Here is a 25,731-nt window from a genome sequence, read left to right as displayed (position 1 = left end):
TTGTCATCTTTTGTGGCCTGGTAAGGCTGCCTCCCCCTCAGGGGGAGGTGATCAAAAAGCAGGGTACCTGCTACAGAGGGCTTCTGAAAGCCAGAAGAAGAAAACAGGAAACAAACTAGGAACCTGCCACAGAGGGCCTCTGAAAGCCTCTACCCTGCAGACTATCAAAGCAGATGCTGAGCCTGATGGCCAACTGTTGGGCAGAGTGAATGGAATCTTATGTAAGAAGTGGGAAATAGTAAGAGCTGGTGAGGACAGGAACTCCACAAGGAGAGCAACAGAACAAGAAAATTTGAACACAGGGAACTTCCCAGAGACTCATACTCCAACCAAGGACTATTCATGAGATAACCTAGAACCCCTGCACAGATGTAGCCCATGGCAGTTCAGTGTCCAAGTGGGTTACATAGTAATGGGAAGAGGGACTGCCTCTGACATAATCTGATTGGAAACCATGTTTTATAAAGTGAAACAAAAAGGGGTTCTAGGGCATTCCTCACCATGAGAAGGAATACCTCCTACTCTTGAGAGCTGTATTTCACTTTTTCTTCCTGAATTTATGTTAGCTCTGCTGAAGTAAAGAAATGCAAACAAACAAGGTTCCACTGGGTGCCACTGACCAGGAGGGAAGAGATGCAGAGAGCAGTTCATCACACCCACGCTGGTGGTTGTTCTGGGAAACAAGGACATGACAGCCACGAGGAACAGAGGCCTGGGAGAAGGGCTGGACAGGTGGTCCAGGGGGAATGCCCCAGACATTTAAGCAGGGATCAATGAAGGAAGGAGAAACAGTGAGAAATGTGGGTAAGGAAGAAGAGCCAAGGCAGAGTACCTTTTGGACAAAGACCTGAGGAGATGAATAGGAAAGAAAGCCCTAGGGCTGTGGGACAGGTGGTCCAGACAGTAGATCTGAGCCCCAGGCAGGGACAGGACAAGTGGGACTTTACAAAAACTCTGGGTAAGGAACTGGGCTCCCTGCTCCTTGAGAGAGCTGTGAGCCAGTGTTGCTGCGACATGGCATGGTCTGGTTATGCGTTTGCCATCTGTCTCGTTGTTGTGAAGTTATCTGTTAGTTCACTTACCGTGTAAGTTGCTTGCACAGTTCTGGATATTTTACATCCCCATTGTGCTGAATCGTACTTCTTCAAATTCCCAGTTATAACTGCAACTGAAATAAAAATGTTTTTTTTAACTTTTTTTTTAATTTATTACACTTTATTCATTTTGTATCCCCCCATAAGCCCCTCCTCCTCCCCTCCTGATCCCACCCTCCCTCCCCTTTCTGCATGCATGCCCCTCCCCTAGTCCACTGATAGGGGAGGTTCTCCTCTTCTTCTTAGTCTATCAGTTCTTATCAAAAGTGGCTGCATTGTCCTCTTCTGTGGCCTGGTAAGGCTGCTCCCCCCTCAGGGGGAGGTGATCAAAGAGCAGGCCAATCAGGTTAATGTCAGAGGCAGTCCCTCTTCCCATTACTATGTAACCCACTTGGACACTGAACTGCCATGGGCTACATCTGTGCAGGGGTTCTAGGTTATCTCCATGAATAGTCCTTGGTTGGTGTATTAGTCTCTGGGAAGTTCCCTGTGTTCAAATTTTCTAGTTCTGTTGCTCTCCTTGTGGAGTTCCTGTCCTCTCCAGCTCTTACTATTTCCCACTTCTTACATAAAATTCCATTCACTCTGCCCGACCATCAGTTGGCCATCAGGCTCAGCATCTGCTTTGATAGTCTGCAGGGCAGAGGCTTTCAGAGGCCCTCTGTAGCAGGTTCCTAAGTTGTTTCCTGTTTTCTTCTTCTTCTGATGTCCATCCTCTTTGCCTTTCAGGATGGGGATTGAACATTTTAGTTAGGGTCTTCTCTCTTTAGATGCACAGATTTTAGTGGGTTTGTCCTATGTTGTATGTCTATATGAGTGAGTATATACCATGTGTGTCTTTTTGCTTCTGGGACAACTCACTCAGGATGATCCTTTTCAGGTCCCACCATTTACCTGCAAATTTCATGATTTCCTTATTTTTCATTGCTGAGTAATACTCCATTGTATAGATGTACCACAGTTTCTGCATCCATTCTTCAGTTGAGGGTCATCTGGGTTGTTTCTAGCTTCTGGCTATTACAAATAAAGTTGCTACAAACATGGTTGAGCAAATGTCCTTTTTGTGTACTTAAGCCTCTTTTGGGTATATGCCTAGGAGTGGTATGGCTGGATCTTGAGGAAGCGCTATTCCTAGTTGTCTGAGAAAGCGCCAGATTGATTTTGAGAGTGGTTGTACAAGTTTACATTCCCACCAGCAGTGGAGAAGGGTCCTTATTTTCATTGGAATTTGGCCTGGTCTTAGGCTACAGTGAATAGAATGAAAACATTTTGACTTTCAAATGAATAAGGCATGGTGTTTTGTTTATTTTTCTTTTTCAAAATTTTTCAAATTTTTAAAAATTTATTACAATTTATTCACTTTTTATCCCAGCTATATCCCCTTCCCTCTCCCCCTCCCAGTCCAGCCCTCCCTCCCACTTCTCCTCCCATGCCCCTTCCCCAGTCCTCTGATAGGGGAGGTCCTCCTCCCCTTCCAACTGACCCTAGCCTATCAGGTCTCATCAGGACTGATTGCATTGTCTTCCTCTGTGGCCTGGTAAGGCTGCCTCCTTCCTCAAGGGGAGGCAATCAAAGAGCCAGCCACTGAGTTCATGTCAGAGACAGCCCCTGTTCCCCTTACTAGGAACCCACTTGGACACTGATTTGCCATGGGCTACATCAGTGTTGGGGTTCTCGGTTATCTCCAAAAATGGTCCTTGGTTGGAGTATCAGTCTCAGAAAAGACCCCTGTGCTCAGATTTTTTGTTTGTTTGTTTGTTTGTTTGTTTCTGTTGCTCTTCTTGTAGAGCTCCTATCTCCTCCAGGTCTTTTTATCTCTCCCTTCTTTCAAAAGATTCCCTGCACTCTGCCCAAGGTTTGGCTATGAGTCTCAGCATCTGCTCTAATACCTGCTAGGTAGAGCCTTTCAGAGGCCCTCTGTGGTAGGCTCCTGTCTTGTTTCTTGTTTTTACCCTCTTCTTTATCCCGTTTGCCTTTCTGAATGAGCATCTTACCCAGGATCCTGCTTCTTGCTTAGTTTTTCTAGGTGTACAGATTTTAGTATGATTATCCGATATTATATGTCTAATATCCACTTATAAGTGAGTATATAACATGTGTGTCTTTCTGCTTCTGGGATAGCTCACTCAGGATGATCTTTTCTAGTTCCCACAATTTGCCTGCAAATTTCATGATTTCCTTGTTTTTGATTGCTGAGTAGTATTCCATTGTGTTGCTGGTGGGAATGTAAACTTGTACAACCATTTTAGAAATCAATCTGGTGCTTTCTCAGACAATTAGGAATAGTGCTACCTCAAGATCCATCTATACCACTCCTAGGCATATATCTACAATGTGCTCAAGTACACAGCAAGGACATCTGCTCAACCATGTTCTTAGCAGCTTTATTCATAATAGCCTGAATCTGGAAACAACCCAGATGTCCTTCAACTGAGGAATGGATACAGAAATTGTGGTACATTCGCACAACAGAATACTACTCAGCAATCAAATAAGGAGTGTTTTAACCCTGCATGAGACACTTTGACATTTGTTCTCCTAGCTCTTGGCAGTACCAAGTGCACCCAGCCCTTGCTCTCATTAGGCGGCTCAGCAGATAAAGGCGCTTGCCACCATTCCTGAACACCCAGGACCTGCATTATAGTAGAGAACCTACTCCACAGAGTTGTCCTCAGACCACACGGGTGCCCAGGCATGATCATGCGCTGCCTGGCACAAAAATATTTAAATGTAACTTTCAAATATTAGAAAAATGTAGCTCTTTTACCAACAGAAATAGGTAGTTATTCTGTACCAAATTGGAATGACCGAGGCTCAGTACCATGATGTAGGCTAGTTTGACATGAATGAATATCATGTTCCACTGTGGAAGAGGTTATGTGGATTTTTACAGTCCTGGAAACATAGGAAGCCATAAATCAATGCATTTTCCAAGTATCCTGGTTGAAACATTAGGCAGATGGGCCATAGCTGGGATTAAAGATTTGTGCCATCACAGCTCTGCCAGAAATCTCTTCTATCGATGAAATGTTCTAAAATTCTTCGCTTTAGGGTTGGTGGAGGCTAGCTGTGTGAAAATATCACAGTACATTTCAGAAGTTGTTGCTGATTGTCACAGGACTGTTAGCTGAGATGCAGGGGCTGGAAGTAAGTGGCTACTGGGGGGATTAAAGAGAATTGATGCCATTTATAGCTATTGAAATATAGATTTCTATCCCTCCTCCGTCTCCCTAGAAGATCATCACCGGGCAGCTTCAACAGGGAACTACAACTCAAAATCTGATGGCTGAGATGGACTCACAAATTTTTCTCAAAGATGTGAAAACAAGAATAAAAGGATTTCAAGCAACCAGCAAGGTGCTTACTCCATGGTAGATCTCAACTAGTTACTAAGTTGAATTCCAGAATGTGAATAAGGTTGCCTTTGGGAACCTGGAAGACTATTAGCCATTACTGTCTGTTCCCTTCATTTTATAAGCAGGTAGGCCATAGGACACCCTGAGAGATGGCTGGTGACAGTGAGCTCGTGTCAGGAAGGTAGTCAACTGTGTGAGACAGGGAATACCTATGGACATGACCCTTCTTCAATAGAACTCTAAAAAGACAGAATGGTTGGTGTCATGTTCTGCCAACTTTTTTTATAAGTCAGAAAGTAATTATGTCTCATGTGTGTTGTGTATGTTCTAAAGTTACCTTAATGTCCTTTATAACTCTCATTAAAATTCTTAGTATTTGGCCAACAGTTTGCAGCATTAATTTTCTGATCTCTTCTAAGTGTAGAGGCTGTTAAGTGCAAATAATGTGGGGCCACAGGAATAAATGCTGAGCTTATGGAGGAGTCAAGAAAGCTATTACTATCTTTAAGACTTACTCTATAAGAGTAAGTCAGAGAATCTTCTGATCGGAAGCAGAGTTAATGAAGTACTAGTCAGGCTTACTCATGGTTTTATGGTTGAGTAATTAAGAAGCAAAATCTGAAATCTAGAAGTTAGAATCTGAAGACACGTAACATCCTTCATAAATGAGCTTAAAAGTAGCTGCCATATGGGTTCCATGAGGATTTAAATAGCTTAGCTAGCTCTTACTTCAGAGCAGATTCTCCATAAAGCTGAGCAAACATTAGTGCTGTTTTACCTAGGAGGATATCTAGGCATGGAAGTGTTCTGTGAATGGAAGGTTTGGATCTGTACCCAGTGTTTTTCGAGACCTGCTCAGTTATGATGTACTGAGAGCCACAGCTAACCCGAGTGTCTTGTCACTGTCCTTCAGGTCAGCGTCATGATGCATCCTCAACTCTTCATTTCAGGCCTCATGCTCCTTCTTCCAGGTAAGGGAGTAGATGATCTGGGCATGCTGCGGAGGCAGAGGAGATGACAATCCTTGAGATTTTTGATTATGGGCTATGTAGTGAGCAGAGAACCATGATAGATTGTAGCTCCAAAGAAACTTGTGTGACCTGTATGAACTTCAAAACAGATAGCTAAATAAACATGACCCACAGGAACATGTGAGGCAGAAGGTGAAACATGTGCATACATGCGATGGACGAGCAAGGATGAGTACACGTGCCTGCATGTGTTGGACAAGTATGGGTGAGAATACATGCATGTATGTGACAGACGAGTAATGATGGTTGTAGGTGCGTGCGTGTGATAGTCAGAGGTTAATCAGAAATCAGAAACAGTGCTTTCCAAGCATGGCGGCTGGTCAGAGTCAGCCTTCACTACAGCTCTTTGCGCCTTTTTGTTTATTTAAACCATTGTCAATTGTGTAACTTAAAAACATTCTAACTAAAAACATTCCTTTAAAAGGGCAAAAGAACGAGTAACAGTTGTCTTTGGGACAGGCTCTAAGTCAGTTGAGGCTGGCCTCAGACTCCATAGGTAGCTGAGAATCACCTCAAATTTTTGATCCTCCTGTCTCTACCTCCCGGAAGCTGAGATCATTGATGAGAAATGAAATACAGTTCTATGACTTAATTAAAATATCATGTATTTTATTTGTGATACTAAACAAGGTATTTGGCAAAACCGTTTATGTGTTTCCCAGTAAGAAATATACTTATTTAATCCAACAAGAAACATGTTTTTTCAGATTATGTGTCAAACTCAGAGCCAAGGCCTGCATATACATGATTAGTTAGTGAATCTCACACTTCATTGCTTTGTTCTTTTGTTCTTATTTGTTTGTTTCCTGCTCGGGGGATTCAGCACAGGTCCTGGCATAGGCTAGCCAAGTGTTGTATCACTGAGCTACATCCTCAGCCCTCAGAGTTCCTTTAAGGTCATCATGGAAGGTATTGGTATTAGGATTTTTATTCTATCATTTCCATAAGAATTATGTTTAATTACTTCAGTTTTTAAAATTGCATCATTCTGTGTCAACTTTCCAAGTGGGTCTTCCTCAAATTCTGGAATGTCACCAACTATAAGAAGGGATCTCTGCTTAGTGGGTTTTTGTTTACTTGTTTTGTGGGAGTTTGAAGCCAGCTTGTTTTATGCAGCCAGCTGCAGGCCAGTCAAGGCTACAAAGTGAGACCCTGGCTCAAAACACCAAATAATAACAACAAAAATTAAGTTGTAATTCCCTGTACCCTTCAACCCACACACACACACACCAGTGCACATACACTCCATACACAACACATACACACACACACACATACACACACACACACACACACACACACACAAATACCCTAAAGAAAAACACCAATAATAAGGAGAGGCTGGAGCTGTGTAGCACTTACCTCTCTTTCATAATATGATAAGTTCAATTCCACTTGAGTCCCATCCCCCTTTAATTTTTCTGAAAAGAAACAAAAACAAAATTTTAGGAAAACGTTCAGTAATAATTCTTCATCTCTCCCCTTCTCCCTTTTTGAAATCACAGGTGCTGTGGATTCTTACAGACTAGTGAAGGGGCTGGTGGGTCACCCTGTCACACTTCCATGTAATTACTCCTATCGTGGGGTCACAACCACCTGTTGGGGCACAGGGGAATGCCCATCTTCTCAGTGTGCAAACACGCTTATCTGGACTGATGGATATCAAGTCACTTATCGGAGCAGCCCCCGATACCAGCTAAAGGGGAATATTTCAGAAAGAAATGTATCCTTGACAATAGAGGACGCTGTTCAGAGTGACAGTGGTCTGTACTGTTGTCGAGTGGAGATACCTGGATGGTTCAACGATCTGAAATTCACCTTTTCATTGGAAGTTACACCGGGTAAGCTTTCTTTTTTTTATTTCTTGCAAGTGAATGGAGTCCAGTTTGCTAATAATTTGGTCTTTTCCTTTAACAGAAGGGCTTTGAACATGTTGGTCATTAAACACTTGCTTTTGATTTTTTAAAAAAGAAGGTAATCTCATGTCCTGAGAATACAGACATATGCTACCAAACCCTTAGATATTCTCTTTTGAGTAGCAGAACAACCTTATTTGATTGGATGAGGTCCTAAAATCGACGACATTAATACAAAACCATTAGCTAAGTCAGCATCCATGTCCCAACTGTACTTGGGACAGTCTTGTTTGTTCATGAAACTGCACTCACCTTCCATTTGGTCATCCCTCAGTGTAATGACAGATGAGCAACAGTGGAGAGTCTGTAATAGACTCTGATATACACTTCCCTCCAGTGAACTTTATTAGAATGAAGATACTCAATCAGAGGCCATGATTAGACCTCGAGTTGGGAGGGAGAACATTAGACAGAAACAACACAATATATGAAGTTCATATCTTGATGGGGGTGTGAAGAGGTTTCCAGGGGATGTGGGCTTCTCAGTAAACCCTGAGAGAGGGAATAGGGGGAAAAATAGAGGGAGGGTAGGACCTTGAAGGAGAGAAAAGAGGGGGCTACCATCAGGATTAAAGTAGATATAAATAAACAAACAAATAAATAAATAAGCGTGCTTATAGGCCATTCAAACCACCAAACCACACCAAACCAAAAAAACAAAAAACAAAAAAAAACCCAAAAAAACAAAACAAAACAACAACAAAAAAAAACGTGGAGAGGAGCTTCTTTAAGAGCAAGACCATAGCCAGGTACAGCAGTGCATGCCTTTAATCCAAGAACTCAGGAAGGCAGAAGTAGGCAGATTTCTGTGAGTTCAAGAACAACCTGGTCTACAAAGCAAGTCCAGGAAAGCCCAGGCTACACAGAGAAACCCTGTCTTGGAAAAAAAATAAAGGAAGAAGGAATACTTTTTTTTTCCCTCCTACATTTGACCCCCTGAGCCTTCTCACGGGATGATGGAAGCTTTCTTTATTAACTTGAGCTATGCAGTCTTCCTGAGTCACTATGGTTTAAGGTCAACTTTGGCATCCTTTAAAGCTTACTCTCCACTTACAGGGGAGTGCCGTATGATGACAGGACTCAGGTATGAAGCCTGAGTTCACAGCTCCTCACTAAAGAATCTCATTGAGGAAAACTGAGGATAAACCTCACCAAACCCCACGTTCCACTGAGTCTCTGTTGTTTTTTGCTGCTGCCCTCTCTGAGAGAGTTTAACTGCTTGAACTCATTTTATTTTTTACAGAGAGAGAGAGAATGTGTGTGAGAGAGAGATAAGAAGGAATAGAGAGTGGTAGCTGCCATGACTGGAATGGCAGGGCAGGTAGAGGATTCTCTTCAAAGAGCAGCCTTCCAAATGATCTTCTCCTGAGGAGTCTGAGACCCCAGCGCAAAGGGAAAGTTTGATTTTATAACTTTCTCATGATGGAAGTTTGCTATCATGTGATTTAGTTCACCATAACATAAAGGACAGAGCGTGGAGCAGTCAGAAGTTGGTTAGGTCCATAAATCAGGGTCTGCTGTTAGGGCATATAACAGAGATCTTAACTGTGTCTCAAGGAGGAGCAGGGAGGTGTGGCTTGGTCTTTTCCAGCTGTGGGATCTGATCTAAAGGCACAAGCCCATGCTCTTATAGTAAGAAATTCATGAAAACCCCAGATCTGGACTTTCTTTCTTTTTTCCTTCCCTTCCTTCCTTCCTTCCTTCCTTCCTTCCTTCCTTCCTTCCTTCCTTCCTTTCTTTCTTTCTTTTTTCCTTTCTTTCCTTTTTGCTTTCTTTTGAGGCAGGTTTTCTCTGTGTAGCCCTACCTGTTCTGAAAGTTGCTCTGTAGACCAGGCTAGCTTCCAACTGACACAGATCCTCCTGCTTCTGCTTCTCCAGTGCTGGGAATAAAGGTTCGTGTCACTGGTGAGCTTTACATTTTCACTCTTGATTATGGATTTTTTTTTATTTGTTTGTTTGCTTTGACTGAAGAAGTGGGTTCATGAGGACTTCCTGGCTTCTGGTGCTGTTCCTAATCCTAATCTCTTTTTACTAAGGACTCACTTGCACTGACAGTGGAAAGCAATACTAACCTGTCTCTATATTTTTTTCAAAAATTAAATCGTTATTATGTAGTTTCTTAGTTTCTAAACTTTGTATTCATTCATATATTCATTTATTTTTATGTTAAATTTGATTTTTATAACTGTATTATTTTGTGGATATATGTGAGTGATGCCTGTGTGTATGTAAACCATGATGGCTTTGTCAAAGGGCAAACTCAAGGAGTTGGTTTCTCTTTATACCTTTCTGATGAGGCAAACAATGTCTTGCAACACTGTGCCTGGAACGCAATATAGGGAACCCAGGAGAAGTTGGTCACAGAGTGTGCAAAGAAGACGTTGGAGGCATCACTGGGGGAAGAGACAGTAAGGTCCCGAGTGTCATTTCGCAGTTGTGAAATTATATTTCTTACCTAGTTGAAGCTGAATGACTCCATTCTCCATGGGTACACACCCACATGAGAATAAACCCACATTCATGCACACACACATACACACACAGATATAGAGAGAGAGGAAGAGAGAGACAGACACAGACAGAAAGAGAGAAATCTCTAAAAAGAATGCCATAGGGAATGCGTAGAAATTTGTCTAGCATGCCTGAAGGCTTAGGTTCTGTCCTTAGAACTCCAAGTAAGCAATAATAACAAATTAGGAGCTGAAGTTGTAGCTTGGGAATAAACTTGTCTAGTACACATGTTTGCATAAACCTCTGGAGTCAAAATCCCAGCACCAAAAAGGGATAGGCATAGCATCATAATATAAAAATTGTTAATTTCAGTTAATTAATTGAAGCTTTTAAATAGCTTAGGAATTCATTAACAGGTCTGGGCTTACAAAGCCACAGTTTAACTACTTGGTGAGTGCGCAGTTATTTGGCCTCTGTTTCTTTCTTTAACAACCAAGTCACATTTTCTCATGATTTAAACACACTGAGCTTCCTTTTCCAGCTGTCCCGGGGCTCTCATCGGCTCCTCTGTACTTTCCCATCTACCTGGGAGGAAAAAAAGAAAAAACAAAACAAAAAATGCCTCGGAGCAAGAAAGAAAGGGCCCTGAGTTGGTTGCTTCTTTTCTGGGTTTTGTTCTCATAGTGATCTTCTGACTAGATTTTTTTCATGCTTGCCTTTCCTTCCACTAGGACAATGCATGGAGAGGATCTAGACCCCCTGTTAAGAGGAAGTCCATAGGCTGCTCAGTTTCCAAGTGGGTTTCCTAGCAAGGGGTACAGGGGCTGTCTCTGACATGAACTCAGTGGCTGGCTCTTTGATCACTTTCCCCTGGGGGATGCAGCCTTGCCAGGCCACAGAGAAGGAGGATGCAGCCAACTGTGATGAGATCTGATAGGCTAGGGTCAGATAGAAGAGGAGGAGGTCCTCCCTTATCAGGGGACTAGGGAAAGGGCATAGGAGGAGAAGATAGAGGGTGGGTGGAACTGAGAGGAGGCAAGGGAGGGGGGCTGCAGTGAGGCTACAAAGTGAATAAATTGTAATAAATAAATACAATAAATACAAGAAAATTAAATTATATGTATATATTATATATATTGTCCAGGGAGGTTTTATACTGTGCTCAAGCTTCTGTTCATGCATTAGACTGGATCCGCCAGCTAGAGCCTAGGGGCAGACCAGGTTATAAGCAGACCCATTTACTAGTGTGAACAGATTTATTGCTGCAAGCCACACCCACTCCTTGCTGTGTTGTGAGTGATGACTTTCAAACTGATTGACATGAGTACTTGCTACTGAACACCTATTTTTAAGTTTCCAAACCAAAAACACTATCTGACCCTTTACAGAAACATAGCCCCATGCGCTACAGAAAAGTATCCTGAGGGCCAGTGCGATGGCTCAGTGAGTATAGGTACTCACTGCTAAACCTGATAATCTGAGTTCAATCCCTTGGCCCACATGGAGGAAGGAGAGAACAGACTCTGAAAAGCTATCCCCTGACATTACACAATCACTCAAACCAATGGATAAATAAATAAATGCATTACATGTAAATGGGATGCTCTTTTCCCACTACTTCCTTACACAAAGTAGAAACAGCAAAGTTTTTTCTCTTTATTTCAAGGTACAATCACACCGGATTAAGGGATTGCACTGTATCCCACATAAGGGAGAGTTTTCAAAGCAATATTTCTTCATTCCCAAGCTCTTACTTTGTATCCAGCACAGTTAATATAGAGGTAGATTACTTACAGGGGACACAAAAAAGAATGGGTGCTTGGCTGACTGCTTCCTTCCAGCACCACTTCACCTTAGTTCCAGGCCTGGAACTCTGCACATTATCATCAATGACAAAGAATAGAATATCAGAAGGAGAGTTTTTGGCTGGGGACAGCCCCTCACTGGTTTCACAGTAGAAGCTCTTGTCTCTTCTTGCTCCACTGATCCTTGTTTCATCTTGATTTTCCAATCCAGAGATTCCCTCAAGTCCTCTAACAAGACCCACAACTACATCAAGACCCACAACTACAACAAGACCCACAACTATTTCAACAAGACCGACACATGGACCAACATCAACCAGAGTCTCTACCTCTATTCCTCCAACACCAGCACACACACAGACTAAACCAGGTAAACACGTGTGTATCAGGGCCAGGGTCCTTCTTATAGGAGGTGGTAGGACACACAGTGACTGCATCAAGTCAGAAGAGTAATACAGTGAAGGGTTCTGAACTGGTTCCCAAACAACAGCTTGATAGGGTGAATGATTTTCCAATGCTAAGCTGCATTCCCTCTTTGCTGTGCAAGAGCTTGAAGAGGGAGGACATCCAACTCTCTTTGTCCCAGTCCCAGGGAATTCACTACTAGCTAGACTGAGGTGGATTGTTGCTCTAGGATAGATGATGAGGTCATGGGAATCTGGCCCAGCTGGACATTACTTTCTTATTAAAAAAATAAAATAAGGAATGACTGAGATCTAGAGTCAGGATAGGGACCCTTTGGACCCTTTGATTACATTCTGAAACTGGGCCACCCAGCTAAGGCCATAGTTCAGTGAAGCTAGCATTTAGTGTTTCCTGAGCACCGGGCAGCACGCTGCATGCTTTATGATGCAGTGCTTAATTCTCAGACATTTGTCTGATATAGCTGGGATCTGTCCCTATTTCATAGTGACAGAAACTGACATAGAGTCAGAAAGTTCATGGTGGAAGTTATGAGACAGAAATTCACTGAGACTCTGTCCTTGTTCACTTGAATTGAAAGCTAGTTCTCCTAACTCCAGGGTCAGGCCTCCCATCTTGGGCACAGATGTTTGGAGGGTTTCTTCCACTTTTCCATCTTCACTGGAAAAAACATCGTAACACTCCCGTTTAAACAGGCAGTGGATGCCTTGTAAAGTTTTGCTTTAAGGATCTTTTAATTCATTCATGTAGCATGAAAAGTGTAAAAAAAATATCCTTTATAGAAATAAAAAAAAAAAAAAAACAAAAAAACTCAGGGGCTGGAGAGATGACTCTGAGGTTAAGAGCACTGGCTGCTCTTCCAGAGGTCCTGAGTTCAATTCTCAGCAACCACATGGTGGCTCACAACCATCCATAATGAGATATAGTGCCCTCTTCAGGTGTGCAGGCATACATGCAGACAGAACATTGTATACATAATAAATAATTTTTTTTAAAAAAAGAGAAGAAATTAAAAAACACATCAAATTTGAATGCATTAGGAAAGGATTTATCATAGTTATCATAGTCATGATTTTGATTGAGTCCATGTAGTTCCTGTTTCAAATTGCCTACAAGTAAGAGTTTAGATTTGCTATTAATGGGTAATAACTTGACTTAAGGTTGGGGAATAGCTTGTAATCCTGAAGGCAAGTTCAGGTTCAACCTTTCTACATCTCAGAGTGAAAAGACAGCTGTTAGAGAGCTTCTCAAAGCAGAAGCCACACAGCTCTTTTTGAGTAATCTGATAGTAGGTATTGATTATGCTGAGCTCTCATTGGCCTGCAGGTACATTCAAGCAGCAGACTCCTGAAGGACTGGACCACAGGCCAAGTTTGCAAAGGACTCTAGGTTATAACTGGGGTTTTAGGGCAGATGGTTTGTGAGAAAATCCGCTTTGTTCAAAGCAGCTGCACAACCTATAAAACTGAGGATGTTTTACAGCAATGTGAGGATCCCTCAGCATTGACAGAACACTTCAATACTTAGTGTTTGGTGCTTAAGAGGGTGGGCTCATGGGCTGAGTTTGGAGAACATACATAAGTTCCTGGCTTCATTAAAAACAGGGTTAGAAGAGGAATGTTGGTTCATGTGTCCATATGGCCACTTCAGGGTTGGTATTGGTGGAATCTTATTTTTCTATTGTTAGTTTCCTAAAGATTGCTGTTGAGGGTTGAAGGGTCCAGCCAAGAGAGAAGGCAAATACTCTGGTGACTCTAAGAAAAGAACACAGATCTTCACACCCACTTCTTGTGCTCCTCCTAGCTATCCTAAATTCTATTCATGGAATATAGAATGTGAGATTGTAAGGACTATGGAGAAAAGTGACCCGGGCTGGGGGAAATGAGTTAAGCTCATTATGTCTTTTACCAAGAACAAAATGGGTATATAACATTTGTGTCATCTTATTTTTAATTGAGAAGGACAATCATATCCTCTTCCATGTTTGAGTGTGAGGGTAAAACAGGACAGAGGTGCAGAGAGGGAGGGTTTTGTTCAGATGGAAGGATCAGTGGGAATGAGGCAGGGGATCCAGAAAGGCCACTGAGGGGATATGAGGAAGCTCAGGTTTAGGAATTCCAGTCTGGCCACCAGCAACTTACTCTAAAAGCCTTTGTTGTTCTGAGAAGGGAGGCATTTATAGGACTCAGAGAGAGGGAAGCTGCTCAGCTCTTCATGTGAAGTGACCTATTCATGGGGAACATGTAGGGACTCCAGGAGGAGGAAGGGAAACATGGGCTGCACTAGAGAGTTCCATGTGGAAGCCTTTGGTGAGAAGTGGATGATGAGTCAGATAACAGGAAATCACTCTTGGTAAAGGAATTAGTGGAAAGACCTTGTCTCAGGCAGTCACTCACTCAGTCAACCAACCTAGAGCAAGTAAATTCTAAATAGAGAGGGAGAAAGGAAAATTCCACAAGGTAAGGCAGGCTGCATCATTCTTCAGAATGATACTGTTATCTTGACAAGAACTCAGAGATAAAATAGTGACTCTATTCCACATTTTTCAGTGAGCCCATCTCCCTGAAAAGAAGTGTGAATAATCTTGACCTTGAATAAGGCCCTGTAGTGAAGAGGGTAGTGAGAAACTTCCAGGAACTTTTTCCAGAAAGTGAAATGCCCCTTGTCTTAATAAATCGTGATCCTTTGTGAACATCCCGTTCTCCATGTGTTACTATCAACTGTATGTTCCAGAAGCGTTCAGGAGTCTAGAATGCAAAGTGTGAAACAGTTTTGAATCCAATAAAATTGTCCAGAATATTACAACACAGACCTCATGTACTCAGGATAGTGAAACAATTACAGACAGTGGCCATCTTGGATAAGAGGAGTCAGCAGATGCAGAAGTGGAAAGGAGAGAGACATTCCTGTATAGGAAGGTTGGGGGAGGCAGTGTGAAATGGAGATGGTACATTTTGGGTTAAGTGTTTCCATTTTCCTTGGTGGCAGCCAACTGTCTTCATAGCTGAAACAGTTCTTGCATTGTTCTCATTCCAGAAACCACTACATTTTGTCCATATGAGACAACAGCTAAGGTGACAGAAATCCCATTCTATAACACTACAGGTAACTATATTTATCCTTCTGATTCCCTTGGAAAGTTCATATCTTGATAAAGCTGGTGTTGAAGAGCCCACACTCTCTGCCACAAGACATATCTAACATTGTAAGGGGTGGCAAAGACAGAGGCACATTTCATGCTACTTTCCACAGCAGCCTGCAAGGGTCCCTTCCTCATTGCGGACCAACATTCGGGCCAAACGAGGTTGTGAGGTTTTTTTTTTGTGTGTTTGTTTGTTTGTTTTTGTTTTTGTTTTTTTTTTTTTTGAGGAAAACAATGTCAGGGAGAGTAAACGTAATGGAGAGTTGCTTGTTTATCAGTAGATACTTAATACAGATCCTAAGCACAGGGGTCAATATGAAGAGAGATGTTTAAGAAAGAAATAGGACACACTGAGGCATGCTTGTCTCCCTATTAATTCCTTTGCTAATGTTTAATCCACAGTACAGTTGACTAAGAGCTGGAGGTATCTGAAAGGTGATTAGGTTATGAGTAAGACGTTGATGCATGCTGTTAGATCCTTTATGAGAGGTCTGATGGGGCTGACTTGCATTTTCCTTCCCTTTGGGACACACAAAAAGTACCATCTAAGAACAAAGGAGCATTCACCAGTTATCCAGTTAGTTTGTGTCTAGATCTGGGACTCCCAGTCTTTAGAACTGTGATCAGTGCATTTCTTTCTCTCTGTCTTTTCAAAAGATTTATTTATTTATTATATATACAGTTTTCTGCCTGTATGTAGATCTCCATCCCAAAAGAAGGCACCGGATTTCATCATAGATGGTTATGAACCACCATGTGGTTCCTGGGAATAGAACTCAAGACCTTTGGAAGAAAAGCCAGTGCTCTTAACCTCCGGCCCTTCTCTCCACTTTACCCATGCATATGTTTTGTTGTTAATTTACGCACTCTGTGCTATCTTGTTATAGCAACCAGAATGGCCTAAGGGGGGTTGAGAATACCAACAGCAGCAAGGAAGATACTTGCAGCCATGGAACTCTAACCTTCACTCACTCTGAACATTGGGTCTTACTGTCCATATTCAGGGAGTACACTATACTACCTCCTGTCTTTAACCTAGAGAGGTGTCATGTCTTCACTTGCTCAGCTAAAGTGATGCTGAACTCTGCCATTTTTCCTAGCTAGCTCTAAGGCAACAATAGTGTTAAGTTTTGAGAATGCTACATGCTAACCTTTGTGTTTCAGAGCTGGCTAATTGTTTGCTTGAGTTCTATCCAAACAAGGTCAGGTCTTGAAGGACTCTGCATGTGCATATTTGTGACTCAGTATTTTTAGTTGCTGCTTAACTGTGGCCTCCTCATCCCATGTGGCCTACCGTTACCCAGGCCTTCCTGTATACCGGTTAGTTTAAAGTCACATGCAATGAACTCACAGAGTTCAGAGGCTTAGAAAACGGTGATGGTGACCTTGGCTTTTGAAAGGGAAATTCTTAGAGTTTCCAGGCAGAACAAAATGAAAATAGTTAAAAACAACAATAACATCAAAACCCCAAAACAACCCAACACAAAACAAAACAACAACAACAAAACTCCCCAAATGCAGAAGGAGCAGTTGTCTGCCTCTGTTCCCTGGTGAGAGGAAGAAGGAAGTGAGGAACTGGGGAGGAGAAACAATCTGTGTAATGCCATGACATCTAATCCTGTTCAGAGAAGCACTTTCCAGAGTGGAGTAGACAATGGAGAAGCTGTGTCACTAGTATTGTTGAGACAATTGGGATTTTGGTTTGTAACTTGAGGTTCCTGGGCTAATTCCTTACTGAGCCCATGTCTACCTTCTGTTGCTGACCATTTTGCAAAAGCAAGAAAAATAGGGACAAGGGTAATTACATGGCCCCTCAATCACCTGTCTTTGATAGCTGTGCCTGCTAGGAATCTTACACACCATCTCATTGTATTATTTCATGGCAACTTATATCACTTCTTGACTGGGGAAACTATAATTCTTGGGAGACAGACACCTTTTAATTTATCTACCAATACTGGGCTCATTTCTTTTGACAAGTTGCTGAGTGTTTATCATTGGATAAAGGGTGTGATATTTCTAAAGCGAATTCCATAGTATTCATCCTCCTCCTCCTCCTCACTGCTTCTTCATCACATCACAATAGTAACATCACAAATGTTTTCAGCACAGTGTTGAATGCTCAAGCATGCATTCCTAAGTGCTCAGATCCAGGACCTGCAGTATGAAAGTCACTTTGCTAATGAACATGATCAGCACTGAATTTAAATTCTGTCAGATTCAACTTCACCTTACTGAGTCACTTACTCTTATTCCTGGAAGGTCTTACTTAAGGGCCTAAGTCACAATCAGAACCTAGACTGTAGCTGTTGCCTCGAGATTTAGTCACTGCCTTTGGCTTGTTGGAAGGGCTCTCACACTGAGTAAAATGTAAACGCAGTAACATGGGAATTGAGGAGGGTCAAGTTGTCCAACTGTATTCATGCTGGGCAATGTTAGCTTTTACAGTACAAGGGTCTTCCATTGACCTGTAGTGTTTTCACTTATTGTGTGGGCACTGTGTGTATGGGTTGCCTACAGAGTTGTCTGTCATTTGATAAAATTAGAAATATATACTCATTTGCTCCTGCATCTGGAAATGTAATTAAGGGGATTCTTAGTAGGATTTTATAACTCCTATATATGCCAGATACTCAGCAGGAAGAGGATTCTGTGTGTCATTCAGATACATAGAAACAATGAAAACAATATATTCCTTGTTATTAAATAGATATTTCAAAAATGCTTTGAATATCTAAAAGTTCAAAACTTTGGGCCCAGAGACTCTCCTGCTATGTTAAATCCTGACTGCTACAAGGTATTAGACCCACTGGCCTTATGGGTAATATTTACAGATATAGTAAAAAAAGAAACCTCACAATCTTGTATTGATAACTAATTTTCCTTCTTGTTGAACAGATTGGAATATCACTGTGACATCCTCAGAGGACTCTTGGAATAATTACACTGTAAGCATATTTCTCCCTAAATTAGTAACCATGTTCACTTGTAAATCTTTTGGGAAACAATTTGTATTTAAAGATTTTGTCTGTAAAATTAGTTTACAGGCATTTGAGTCAAAAAAAAGAAGAAAAGGAAAAGAGTCAGATACAGTGGTATATTCCTTATTCATTGAACTCAGGAAGTTAATACTAGACCAGAAGTTGGAGGCCAGCCTCCAAATAGACACTTGGGCTACATTGTGAGATCTTGCCTCAAATACTGTGTATAAACAAATTCATAAATATATAAAAGTAAAGAAATTAAAATGAAGAACTTGATGCTTATAAAGGATGTTTGAATTCAAGAAGTTCATTTAGGAACCCCTAATATTGTTTTCCTACCCAATGATCTGTAGAGCCCATTGGTGATTTTTTTCCACAAACAAACCTACACATAAGGTATTAAGGTCTTAGACATTCTTATTTTTGCATGATTTTTCCTAGACTTTCTCTGTGCCAAACTTGAGAAAAACTAAGGCAGTCCAGTCGCAGGATTCTTTCCAGAGTTCTACCTCTATGAAGAGTGGAAATAGGATTATCAAAAAAGTTTTTCCTCTTGACTATAGGAAGAAACAAGATTTGTTTTAGTATGTTTAAGTAGCACAGGAGAAATGGGGGTTGAGGTAAGAGAAAAGCCGTCTACTGATTAGCAAGGATTATTTGATTATTGAAAGCAGCAGAGTCCTTGCTGGCATGTGCAAGGCTCTTGGGTGTGAACTGCCAAAAACCACCCAATGAAAACAACAGCAACAGGAAACATTCAAGCCAAAGTGGAGATATCTATATAAGGACAAATGGCCTTATGCCTTATCTATTGACAGTCAAAACAAAACACATAAATGCAGATAGTAAGTTTCTTTTGTTTGTTTTTTGAGACAGAGACTAATTAGTCTAAGTGACCTCAAACTCGATGCATAGCTGAGGATAACCCTGAACTCCTGATCCTGGTGCCTCTATCTCGCAAGTGCTGAAATTATAGGTGTGGATCCCACCATAACAGCCCCTTCCTTCGAGACATCATCTCATTTCATAACTCAGGCTGTCCTAGAACACCCAATCTCTCTGTCTCAGCCTACTGAGGACTGGGGTTATAGGCCTGTGTCACCTTGCGCAGTCTGATACTAAGAAAAGTAATGACTTATTTGACATTAGCAACCAGTGGCCTGGTATATATGGGAAGAACCTGTGTATACTAGTTAAATATCAGAAACCATTATGCACATGTTGCTAAGGGACCAGCTTATGGTTGTATATAAAGCAAATGAGCACAGCATATGGAGATTGTTCTTGCCCCCAGTCACCTGTCAAACAGTCCTGGTAAGCAACAAGGGGGAATAGTGTAGAGTTAAGTTAAAAGAAGTCTCAAGAAGAATCTTGATTCTGAATATGTCAAACTGTCTCTAGGTGCACTGAAAGCTTGCACAGCAGCACTCAGTACTGTTTTCAGATGTTTACTTGTTTTTGTATTTGAGACAGAATCCCATGTACTTCAAGCTGGCTTTGAAATTACTATGTACCTGGGAAGGGTCTCGAGCTCTCAGTCCCCTTACTTCCACTTCTTAGCTTATGAGATTAAGGTGTGCACCCCATGCCTAGCAACAGCAGCACACGTCAACTTTCTGGATGCTATCTCATGAAAAGACTGAACAAAATTTGGGAAGATGAACGAGAAAGGATAGGTATTGTGGCCATCCATAATCAGGAAAATGTTGTGAAGTAGATGTTCACATGGGCATGGTGGACAGCCCTGTCATCCAAACACTCAAGAGATGGAGGCAGGTGGAGCAGAGGTTCAACATTATTGTCAACTAGTGAGTTCCAGGTCAGCCTAGGATAGAGAAGACCCTGTCAGAATACCGAACAAATAATGGATTTTCCTCTATATCTTCACAGTGTTTGCCAAGGAGTACTTGGGAGTACCTTACCTACTGAACCTGCTGTTTGTAGCTGTAGAGACAGAGCTCACAGAGCTGAGCTAACCTGTCCATGGTCTCACTGACTGAGCACAGGAGCTGGGCTTGTGATCCAGAGCTGAGGCTCAGACATGGGCAAAGACCTGACCTCATGCTCCACTTCCTGCAGTTAGAGCATCTCCTGGCCTCTGCTTAAGAGTAGTAGGTTAGTGCTGAGCTATGACAGGGACTAAGCTGAGGCCCAGCCTGTCTCATGCTTAGTCCATCTGTGGTAATCCCTGGTCACCCGCAGCAGGACACCAGGGTGGAGTCTGCTTCTGTGTGATCATGGGGTATTAATCAGGCTGTATCTGTGAGCATAGTCTGCTCATAGATTTTTATTTTTCAGAAAGTTATTTATTAGAATTTCATCATTTCTACTTTTCTTCTGCTCCAAACCCTTTCATATGTCCCCTCACTTTCTCTCTAATCTATGCTATGTAGTTCTTCATATTCCCCACAGTCCACAGGCCGGGATAGGGTCTATCATGTTTTCTGTTCCTCTCCCTTGGTGCCCCTTTAGTTTATTTACTGCTGTTTATTCATTACTACTGTTGTTTTATTTATTGTTTCTTTAGGGAGCCATCCCTACACGGAAGCCGAGGATGAACATGACTAAGGGCTTCTATGTTGGCATCTCCATTGCTGCCCTAGTGCTGCTGCTGCTTCTGAGCACCATGGTTATCACCAGTAAGTGACTTCACGACTGTCTCCAAGGAAGGAGAGCCAGGGTTCTCAGTCCCTCCGACAGCCTTTAAGCAAGTGCACATGATTTCCATATCCATGCCCCAAGGGTTGCGTTAGAACCTACAAAGCACCGCAGGCAACTTCTGCTACTGGTGAGAGCTCCGTGATCTTAAACCATTGTTACTATATCTCCAAAGAAGTTGTTCTGTAAAACCAGAGAGTTTATATACTAGTCAAGTTTTTTAGATAACCCCACAATTTTTTTTTAGTGCTTTTGTTTTGTTTTGCTTTTTGTTTTAATGCAACTTGATCTCATGTAGTCCAGGCTGGCACTGAACCTGCGAGTTAGCTGAGGATGACTTGCAAGTGTTGGTTGGGCACCCAAGAACAAGATGAGTACTAGACAACACTGTTGTTTCTTAAGCTCATCCTTTGTCTTTCAGTAAATGCCATCAAAAGGGAAACATTATTAACATCCTCTTTAAAAGAAATTAAATACTATGACAGAAGAGATTTTGTAGAGGCTTGAGACTTTAAGGCCTATGATAAGTTCTTTCCTCTACTACCCTTGGGATCTAGTTTGTTGTCCATAATGATACTGTCAAAAAATTTGGAACATATTTAGTAGAAGAGGAAGTGTCAAAGTTGGTGGGAAAGTCAGCTGAGTAACACTGGTAGACTATTGGAAGGTGGCACTCAGGCCTGCACAGCCCTCTCCAGGAGGGTTTGTGCAATTGCAGGAAGTTCTCTTGGCTGTGTAGCTCATTCTCTGTGTAGGAACATCAGCCAATGACACTTCAAGTCACCGCCCTTGAGCTCTGTATTGACCTGATTCACAGAACAAGGCAGAAAATGGGAATCAAGAATAAGCCTGTCAGATTTCAAGATTTTTCCTCTAATTATTTAAAACATGTTCATCCAAAATGACTATTTAAGGTGGTTCTACTGTCATGTGCCTATAATCTTAGCATCCTACAAGTCTGTAGCATCCTGGGATACCTACCAGATTGTGTCTAACAGGGAGAAGTACTTAGAACTCGAGTAAATGCCAGTGTGGTTTATTCTCCCCTCAAGGACTTGTTCTCTAGCAGCCCATTAGAGAAATCTAGACTTGTTTGTTTCTTTCTCTGAACAATAGTCTACTGGTATCACTCTAGTGAATTAGGCTAGGTGGGTGAATGTACCAAACAATGATTAAGAAGATCCTCCCTATGGTACAAGAAGACATTACCCAAAGCTACCAGGGGGTTGTTCAATTAAAAACAGAAACAATATCCTTGATTAGAAGAAAATATCATGAGTGTTTCTGATGACATGTTCAATTCTCCTTTCAACTTCTCTTGCCATCTTCCACCCCAATTTAGGGCACGTGCTTATGAAAAAGAAGTCAGGGTGTCTAAGGTAAGCTGCTATGGGTTGTGCCTTTTTGTACTATCAGTTGAGATTTTTGCTCTGTGTCTCCTTTGCCAGTAAATCATTCTTTCCTGATTGATTTAATGATTGTTTAGATGATTTGAGACAGGGTTTCACTATTTGGCTCAGACTGGCCTGGAACTTTCTATGTAGCCTAGGCCAGGCTAGAAATCACAATCCTCCTGTCTCACCTCTTTAGTTCTAAAATTACAGCTGTGTTTCACAATGCTCAGCTCCTATTCTGCACCTTCAATCTCAAAATGTAGTTTAATGAGACCCTTCCTTAATATCCTCACTTCTCAGAGATATTTTCTGCATTTTGTATTTATCTACATTTATTGAGGGACAGGAACAGAAGATATCTCAACATCAGAAACAGAATTCCAATCTCTTAGAGGCAGATGCTGCATTGTGAGTTTTGCTTCATGGAGCTGATATTGAATGAGTTGCTTTGACACACTCTTGTTTCATTCAGTGTTTTCTTTCTTTGAGTACTTAGTCTACCAAAAACTGATAAAGAGCAATGAGCTATTTGACAGGCCCTTTCAGGCAAGTAAGATGGGGGTGACAGGTTCTAGTGGTGGGCTGTGTGAGGGAGCCCCAAAAGTGCAGGAGATTTAGAGGGAGGTAATTCCTGAGGTGGCAAGGAGTATGGTATGGCCAGTGTCTCCACAGCTGCTCTCCGGTCTCCTTCCCTCACCACACTAGTGTCTGCCTTCTAGTGAAGAGCCTAGAGTGCAGGCCCTTCAGTCTGTTCAGGAAGCTCTCTTAGTCTCTCCAGTGGAAGTCCCCTGTACCTCCTCTGTGCCATCTGGTTATCAGCCTTGGTCTGAAGCCATCTTGTCTTCCTCATTTCATTACATATTGACTGTACCAAGAACCATTTCTTGCAGTCAAAATTCATGTCCTTCAGGCTGCCATCCATAGGTTTACCAGTGTCAATGGTAATCACAAGAGTTGTCCATAGACTGTGTCCTGAACAGTGACAGCCCATCATATGGGCTTCACACAGTTAGTTCTTACTGAGTTGCAGTCACAGCTTTCCCTTCACAGTAATAAATCTATAAGGTAGGAACTACTGTTACTCTCAACCTACACTTTAGAAATCAGGCTCATAAACACGAAGGAGCACCCGAGGTCACACTACACCTTCTTCAAGCTCAGGAACCCACACATATAAATCCAGCTGCTAAATGAAATATAATAGAAATGGAACTACCTGCTTCTGAAAGTGGAAACAGAGTATTTCTTGTAGTTGGAAGAACATAGAATCATTTTAGTCTTTATTTTTGTCCCTTTATTGGTAAGTTATTTCTTTTTAAGGTTTAAGAAATGTGAGAGAGAAAATAGGTGTAGGAATAGGTAGAGGTGTGGACACGGACAGTACAGGGACAAGGCCCTGGAGAGGACAGGCATGAGCTGTCCTTGTACACATGTGTGGGGGGAGGGAGCGTCCTTCTCTATCACTCACTTTGTCCCCTGAGACAGTCGTCCTTGGAACTGCAGCTCACAGTTTGCTTTCTCTGGTAGTAGAAAGATTCAGGGATCCTCTCGTCTCCACCTTCCCAGAGTAGGGTCCAGGCTGCAGGAGATATTTCAACCGTTACCATTAAGGGGCTGTCATCTAACAACTTTGCATATCAGAGAAAACACACCTAGGAAAAGAGGGGGACAAGGTGGCACACACCTGTTATCTCAGCACTCCATAAGCTAAGGGACCTAAGGTTAAGCCAGCCCAGACTTCTAGAAACACTGTGTCTCAAAATAAATAAACCCAGGTGTGGTGGCTCACACTTTTAATTCCATCTCTCAGGAGGATGAAGCAAGAGGATCTCTGTGACTTTGAGGCCAACCAGTTCTCTATAGGGAGTTACAGGATAGCCAGGGCAACAAAACCAGATGAGTGAATAAATAAATACAATAAAATATGAGTAAATAAAAAGCAAGAAAGAAAACCAGGAAACCAAACTAAGCACTACTTGACACCTTCTGGTGCTTCCTGGTGACTTCTGTCAGTTTCGTCATACTGTGTCCTCTGAGTGTCTTGATCCTACACTGTTTCCCTACATGTGTCCCAGGCAGAGTGACACTTGCTCCCTCTTCTTCATCATTCTCAGCACAGGCAAGTTCTTTATGTGGCTGACTAGAGACTTCATTTTGGTTCTAGGTTTTAGAAGTAGATGGACAACTGTGTACAAGTGACAGAACTCTGCTATGTCCCACCATTACTCATGAGTTAAAGTTAGTCTATTTTCTTCTCTGATTTGCTCTTCCATGAGTTCTAGGAAGCTCAAATACCAGTCCACGATGGCTACCCTGATTAAAGGGGCACAGAATGAGCTCATCAAATGCAGCCCTTCCCATAGCTGTTGGGATGGGCCAGCCATAAACACCAGCAGTCCTTTCCCCAAATTAATTCCTTTCAGTTCCATGACTGATAAATTTGTGCTGCGGTATATTCAAATGAGTGTCATAGAAGTAATCTTTGAAATTATGGCACACACACCAGCCCCTGTGAAAGGCACTGTATTGTTGTTTTCAATGCTTTTCTACTCTATACTTGAAAATGTATATTCATTTTCAGAGAATGTAGATCCTGTGCAAGTTTCAAAACCAATTCTTTAGAAAAAAAATCAACCTTGTATTGTTTTGCACATGATGTGTGTGGTGGTGGGTGATGTGTCATGGCACCTGTGGAGGTCAGAGGGCAACATGGTAGAGCTGGTTCTTTCCTTCTACATTTCCATAGGTTCCAGGGATATCACTCAGGTCACCAGGCACTCCTAACCCTTACTGAAGTGTCACAGTCCAATGTCAATCAGTTCTTAGTCCAGTTTCAGAATGCACATCTTGATGAGGTACCTCGGTTTGATGTTAGAATCTGTCTTTTTAGACCTTCCAGGTTTGTGTTCTATTACATAAGTAATATGAAAGATGCAAATATGAACTTTTAAAAAATAATTCTTATTCAGTCTGATGCCTATTAAACAAATTTTTCTACGACTTAATACCAAGGCCCTGTGTGGTGCTGTTCGCTGTTACAGTTTTTGTGCATGGGGCTCCTGGAGTCCTGAGTGTGCGTCATCATGAAAGTTCTTCTCAGACCTGCAAGGTGCCCTCTTGTTCTTTCAACACCTCTCTCTCTCTCTCTCTCTCTTTGCAGTGTGGTAGCCTTCCACGCCTCTAAGACTGGAGCCTCACAAAACACAGTGGTCATGTATCCCAGAGCTGAAGACAATATCTATATTATTGAAGACAGTCCGTGAGCTGCTAAATGGATCACAGTGGCCCTCTGAGGGGCCTTCTGCCTGAAATTACAGAAAGTGCAACTGATATCACAGAGACAAACACCCTTTCCAGCCCTGGGACTACTTTCTATGTTGGTTTTTCCAGATGCAGTAGAGAGGGTGATCCTGAGCTGGCTATAGTCAAACTCACGGTTAACATCATCCTAACTCTCATATCAACACTGCCTCCATG

General features: G+C 42.0%; 1 protein-coding gene across 1 annotated transcript; it reads left to right on the top strand.

Annotated features, from left to right (window-relative positions):
- Nucleotides 1-5,372: 5,372 nt before the first annotated feature.
- On the top strand, nucleotides 5,373-25,517 carry LOC129685917 (hepatitis A virus cellular receptor 1 homolog). The gene is made up of 8 exons (XM_055619450.1): nucleotides 5,373-5,421; nucleotides 6,987-7,322; nucleotides 11,865-12,023; nucleotides 15,113-15,181; nucleotides 18,117-18,166; nucleotides 20,730-20,841; nucleotides 22,203-22,239; nucleotides 25,415-25,517. The coding sequence occupies exons 1-8, from the start codon at nucleotides 5,373-5,375 to the stop codon at nucleotides 25,515-25,517; spliced, it is 915 nt and encodes a 304-aa protein (XP_055475425.1).
- The last annotated feature ends 214 nt before the right edge of the window (nucleotides 25,518-25,731 follow it).

This window comes from Psammomys obesus, unplaced genomic scaffold (genome assembly GCF_907164565.1).
Source record: "Psammomys obesus unplaced genomic scaffold, mPsaObe1.curated_primary_1811, whole genome shotgun sequence".
NCBI lineage: Eukaryota > Metazoa > Chordata > Mammalia > Rodentia > Muridae > Psammomys > Psammomys obesus.
This window is presented reverse-complemented; position numbering and strand designations above follow the sequence as displayed.

Bases quoted from the DNA above. Each gene is read 5' to 3' on its own strand.
- LOC129685917 (XM_055619450.1), top strand. From the start codon at position 5,373: ATGATGCATCCTCAACTCTTCATTTCAGGCCTCATGCTCCTTCTTCCA. The intron at 18,167-20,729 runs GTAAGCATATTT...TTGTTTCTTTAG, and splicing joins ACTCTTGGAATAATTACACT to GGAGCCATCCCTACACGGAA. The intron at 20,842-22,202 runs GTAAGTGACTTC...ACCCCAATTTAG, and splicing joins GAGCACCATGGTTATCACCA to GGCACGTGCTTATGAAAAAG.